The following is a 6000-nucleotide window of genomic DNA, read 5'->3' as shown; positions in this document are numbered from 1 at the left end:
TCTCTCACAACGCTAGCTGGTACACTAATGTCAGTGGGTTTCTGGAACACTTACACAGGTAGAGGGAAGCCTGTACTACAAGGAGCCTGCTCTCCAAAAAATAGTTCTGGGGTTTTTTGGGTCCCCTTGTTTTGAAATGAAAATAGGGGGTGGCTTATGTTTTTCAGCACAGTTGTGCTGGTGAAGTGAAGCAGAAGCTATGACCATGGAACTGGCCTTTCCTGGTCCTCAGAAGTTATATATTTCCACCCTATCCCTAAGACAGCCTCACCACTGTGGCTTATACTTCAGTCAGCTCCACCAAGGAAAACTTGACTCCAGTTTCCACAGCAAGAAGTCATTATTGTCTAATGCAAAAATTCAATTGGACACCAATCTCTCTAGGCAATTATCAGTTTGGGGTTTTCCTTAAGGTGGCAGGAGTAGAAGAATATTTCTGGTTTCTGTGTTCCTCCTCCATTATTTAATACTGTTTAGTATCAAATAGCTTCTTCCTGGTTATGGAAACTTCAAAACACACCCGATCTCTCTCTTAGCCTATAAAGTGTGGCAAGGAAGGGTAAGGGAGTTCTGGAGCCAGACTGCCCAAATTGGCATTCAGCTCTGACACTTGCCAGCTGTGGGACCTGGAGAAAGTTGCAACCTCATGGTGTATCTCAGTTTCCTCACTTGAAAATGGAGATGTTATGGGTCATACCTTCACGAATTGTAAGTTAGTGCAAATAAAATGCTTGAACAAGCACGTGACCCATTGTAAGCATGTCAATATATGCTACTTGCAACTACTGTAGCTCACTGTTCATGACTCGAAGCTCACTGTTCATAACTTAGGCAGTGATTCTGAGCTTCACCTGACCAAAACTAGGGCTTGCATCCCCATGTTAATGATGTGGCTGGCATATGTGAGTTGTGGAATCATACAATACAAAGACTCCAACGCTTGCAACATCAACTTAGTAACTATTTATTGTATTGACATATTTACAAAATATTACAGAGTGAAATGCCACTCTAATTCACCATATTCCACAAAAGCTGCATACAGGCAAGACAAAGTATACGAAAAACATTTACTTCTGTCTTTGGTATTAGAACTATACACAAATCTGCAGCATTTAAAGATTCCAATACAAAGTATTAAACGTAGACAAAGATGTAATCGGTAATGTCACAAAAAGGGGCTCTAATATCCTCTGCTAGGAAACCTCCAGGCCCATGAAATGCAACCGGAAGACCAAATGCCATTTAGAAGGGGGAAGTCTATTGACTAAAATAAACAACACATGCTACAATACTGTCCACAGGAGTGTTTCCATTTGTGTGATCTGCTTTCTCCCTAACAACATTTGGCTGACAGTAACAGACAAAACATTCCCACGACACAGAGTCGCAGATAAGACTTTATAGGAAAGACTCCATTCCAAGAGTACACCTAGGGTGTAACTTTACTGTACAGAACATTTTATAAAATACTATTTTGTGATCATTTACACATATACAAAGACTTATCTGGTTTTAGCAAATAATAATTTTTCTAAAACACAATCACAGTTTACATAATTCTGAGGTAAAGGTCTTGAATCTATCCTAGATGAAAAGTCCTAGCCCATGAGGGTCTCCAACACAGGGATGCATCCATTGAATGTCAAGTCCTGGCACCCAAGTAGGCTGGGGAGAGGGCACATCACATCCACCTCATTTCAGAGATACTCCAAAATTTCAGAACTAAATGCTCCTAGTTCAGCTTTATTAAGTCAGTGCTTCAAATGTTTGTTTGTTTCCAAACATGAAACACCCTCTGAATCTTGTCAGAACATGATTTCTGCTATGGAGGAAATATTTCATCAGGAAAGGGCCAAGTTAGTGTCTAAACTTGACTGCAATGATGGGTATTCCGCATCTCAGGAAGAACATAGGTGGGCTCCTCATGTCAAAAGGAAAGGCTTGGCAAAATGAATGTACTGCAGAACTGACCTTCCCTTAGCTGATACACTCTCAAGAAGGGTGGCAGGAGAGACCCTAAGAGAAGTTGGAAGCCCACAAAAGCTCAGCACTCCTCCTTCTGTCCCAGAAATATAGAAAGGACACCATTGTGCTTTCCCTCCAAAGTCCTCAACAAAGTTTGTGCTCCAAAAAGATATAGAAAACAGAAAATCATGTCTGAGGTCTTTTTTTTAAGTGGGGGTGAATGGGGAGAAAAAGGCATGTGTTAATAGATATTGCTGCTATAAAATGACTTATATAAATTATAGCCCTTGATCCATTTCTGTAAACAATGCCACCTTACTCAGGTTATTGGCAACTACCCATAATATACCCAGCCAAGATTATTTCATAAGGTCAAGTACAACATTACCAAAATAACCCTAGGAAATCATGGTGGTTATGAAGATTTACAATGAAGACACTCTCTTTTGTGTGCTTCCCCCCCCACTTTTTATATGGAAGTTTTGCCCATATAATCAGGACATCAAATGAATAATTAAAACCCCTCAGGGATAGATCATTTTTGAGGCAAACCTGAGCACTCGCCTCTTATGTTTTATCATGAGCAGCATCTGGGGGTAAAAATGTTTGCCGGGCCATGAGTCACCTCGGACAATTTAAGACAAGTAATGCAGGATCTTTCCTGTAAGCTGCCCACATGGCGAAACTCCAATTTTTCTTCATGCCGGGAAAAGCAAAATTAAACTTCTGTTTCTTTGTACCATCAAAATTTCTGGTGAATGGCATGTGAGAATAAAGTAAAAATGCATTCAATCTTTACGAATGGCTGGTATTCGTGGTGTCTGGTTGGATGAAGTAAAGAGAAACACGTAGCAATGGTGTGCAGGGTTCTTCTGGGAAGAGCAGCTTTTGGCTTTGCCTCAGCCCCAGACAATGACAGACTGGCAGGCTGTTTCCTGCAAAGCCCCAGGCAAGCCATTAATCTGTCAGGACCAGCATCTTTAGAAATCCCAGCATTAAGACTTAGGAGGGGTTAAGGAAGGAAGATGTTGAACAGCCAGCAATGCAGCTTTTAAAAATACTTCAGTTAATTCACAATGCTGTGCCGGCTTCTGTTTATCCCTTCTCTGAAATTTTTGGTGCAGGGTGCAACACTGGATTGGAATTTATTCATCCTCTTCCACATACGTGGATGGAAACCAGCCCACCTTAAAAAAAAAAGAAAGAAAGAAAATACAACTAATATAGCATCATGGCTTTGTATCTAACACTTCAAAGGATTCTACAAACAGAGAATTTCATTTTCATAACACCCTAATTAAGCTGGGGTTTTATGCCCATTGTAGGTGGGAAGATTGGTTTAACTGCTCTTAGAAGGCTAATAGAGTGAATGATGGAAACGGAAGACTAAAATAAGCTTAAATAGTGTTCTAATCCACTAGCACACAAATAAATATGTAAATTAAGTGTGATATGGGGTCCCTACTGCATAACGATTCCCGTCTCTGCTATAGAACAGGATGGAAAGACAGAGGCACAACATTCCACTCTTTCCAGTTTAGAACAGCAGCGTTCATAGATATTTTGCAAAACGCATAAAGTTTATGCTCTAAGGTTCAGGATCTAAAAAGAACCACGATGCTTCTCAACTCTTTTCCAAACATGACACCACTGGATATACCTGGCTGAACTTTCTTTATGAAATAAGTAAAGTTCATACCCATTCTATCTGTCCATCCATCTCTCTCATATTCATTCAATACATTTTTGGTGAGTGCTTGGTATTCATAAAATACAGCACCAGTTTCCAGCAGCCAGGGGTCTTTTGGGAAGGTCCCAACACTGTGTAGGGATTTTTTTCCTGGCACCACCTATGGGTGCCAGTGGTTGCCCAGTGCCCTTCCTTCCCATGCACCAGCACATCCAGAGGGACAACTCACCCTGCCGTTCACCTCTCCTCTCCACCAGCCATTGGCACTCATCTTTGTGTAAATCTTCACCACGTCTCCTTTCAACAAGGACAGTTCCCGCATGTCTCTTGCACAGAAGTCATAGCGGGCGATGGCAATGCCCAGCACTTTTGGACTCAACACTGTGAAAAAATGATGGGGAATCAGAGTGGGTTTGCATTTGGTTAACAGCCATAAGAGCCTAATCAGATGAATGTTACTGATATGATCAGATTGATGCACAGTCGTGACTTCATTACAGACCAGCGATAATGGCACAAGAGCTTGAAAGCAGCAGGAGTGCTGTTTCAATTCAATCAGAAGTAGGCGAATTCGCTTCATGAAGTTGAAAGAACTACTGTTCTGTTTTCACATTCTTCATGAGAACTTCAAAATAGGGACTAGCTTTTATAAAAACAAACCAAAAAAAAAAATCCTAAACATAAAAAACCGATTAATAACTAAGAAAATGGAATCTAAAATCACTTGGAATCTAAAATGACTCTAGCATAAATTTCCCATTGATGGCCCAGTAATCTATTTCTAACTAGCATCTCCTAGGTAAAGCTTAACATCTTTATCCAGTAAGCACTTGACTAATTCTGGAAACAACTAAATTTGTTGTTCTGATGAAAGTCTCCGGTCAAATTCATGTTACTGTTTCTGGTTAAGTGGCACTTTCTGCCCTAATAAGGCTTTTTATGTTGAAACTATTTGGGGATACTCTGTTATTATTTTAAATATAATTTTACCTGTGTGAAGATGTGTAAATCAGGTCTCACAGGAAGAACATACAAACATCATCTGTATTTCTTCCTTCTTTCAAACAAATACTGCTGTAGAGAAAACCTTTACTAAAATATCTAAACAAAAACAAGATGTCAGGATGTTCATCTCCTGTGTTCAGGGTTTGTTTTTTGGTTTTCTAAAAAAAAATTTTGATGGTAGGAGAGGAGCAGGCTCTCTCTCTACTGGCCCTGTTCTGAAAGGAAAACTCCATCCAGTTGTCCATGCCTGTTAGTCTCCGGTGTTCCATAACACATTTTATATTAACTTCTCTACCTGTTGCTCTTTGGGGTTATAAAGTGTTTTCAATTATATGTTCAGTGGTTCTGAGAATCACTCATCTGAGATTGGTGGGACTTTATAAATCTTAAACGCTAAAGGAACTTAAGTGTAAGAAAAAGAGACAAATGGGCAAGGCCGTCCATCTGTATCTCTAAGAGTTCCCAGGGCCCAGGCAGCCGACGTTATGACCCATGTCGCCCTGGAAGAGCCCGCCCACTTGGAGACAGGAATCCCTGGCCTATTATTCAAGGCCTTGGAATGACAGAAATTTTTTAGTCCCCTGATGTCCATCATAAGATAAACGAATAGCAATGCTGTAGATGTCAGAACTGTAAAGGGAGTAAAAATAGGTCGTTTTATTTTACTGTTCGGGACACAAACCACTTTAATAGTTTTCTTACTGAAAACTGTCCCATTACTGGGGCACTACTCTTAGAGTTGGTGCACATAAAAACACCCCTATGTGGAAAAACCCAACCATCAACTTAACTGTGTGACCTTGCCTATCTCCCAACCCCTCTGGGCCACATTTTTTCTCATCTATAAATTGAAAGGTATGTACTAGATGACTTCTAGGGATTTTCTAGTTCTAAATTCTATGATTTTATTGGGATGTACAGTTTAATTTTTTAAAATCTGTAAGGAAACATACATTACCTAGCCATAATCTACTTCCCCAAATGTCACATAAACAGTCATTAAATATTCTGGCTAATGACAGAAATCAAGATGAAAATGCCCATGCACAAACTGAAGAGCTGTAAAATAGATGAACACTGGTCATCCTTTCAACAATATGTGCAGGATTTTACTCTTATGTTTGGAGACAAAATTGGAATTTGAGTTCTCTTTATTTTCTTAATGGCAATACGTGAACACCGGCTTTTCTCAACTCAAAATTCTGGTCCTCAAGAAAAAATAATGATTTTAAAAGATTTTTCATCCCCCTTTTTACTTCCAGCACCCATCCCTCCCCTACCTCTCCTCAACAGATAAATTATCAAATGTCCTACAGAAAAACATGGCATGAGCACAC

General features: G+C 39.9%; 1 protein-coding gene across 1 annotated transcript in view; it reads right to left on the bottom strand.

Annotated features, from left to right (window-relative positions):
* Positions 1–948: 948 nt before the first annotated feature.
* The window catches only part of LOC103253501 (guanine nucleotide exchange factor VAV3-like), a 45286-nt gene continuing 40234 nt past the window's right edge, over positions 949–6000 (bottom strand). The window contains exons 7-8 of the mRNA XM_008051789.2: positions 3888–4039; positions 949–3155 (exon numbers count right to left, since the gene is read on the bottom strand). Coding sequence (XP_008049980.2) covers positions 3114–3155; positions 3888–4039 — 194 coding nt within the window. The 3' untranslated portion in view covers positions 949–3113. The remainder of the gene's footprint in view (positions 3156–3887; positions 4040–6000) is intronic.

This window comes from Carlito syrichta, unplaced genomic scaffold (genome assembly GCF_000164805.1).
Source record: "Carlito syrichta isolate Samal-C Ts95f unplaced genomic scaffold, Tarsius_syrichta-2.0.1 Scaffold234134, whole genome shotgun sequence".
NCBI lineage: Eukaryota > Metazoa > Chordata > Mammalia > Primates > Tarsiidae > Carlito > Carlito syrichta.
This window is presented reverse-complemented; position numbering and strand designations above follow the sequence as displayed.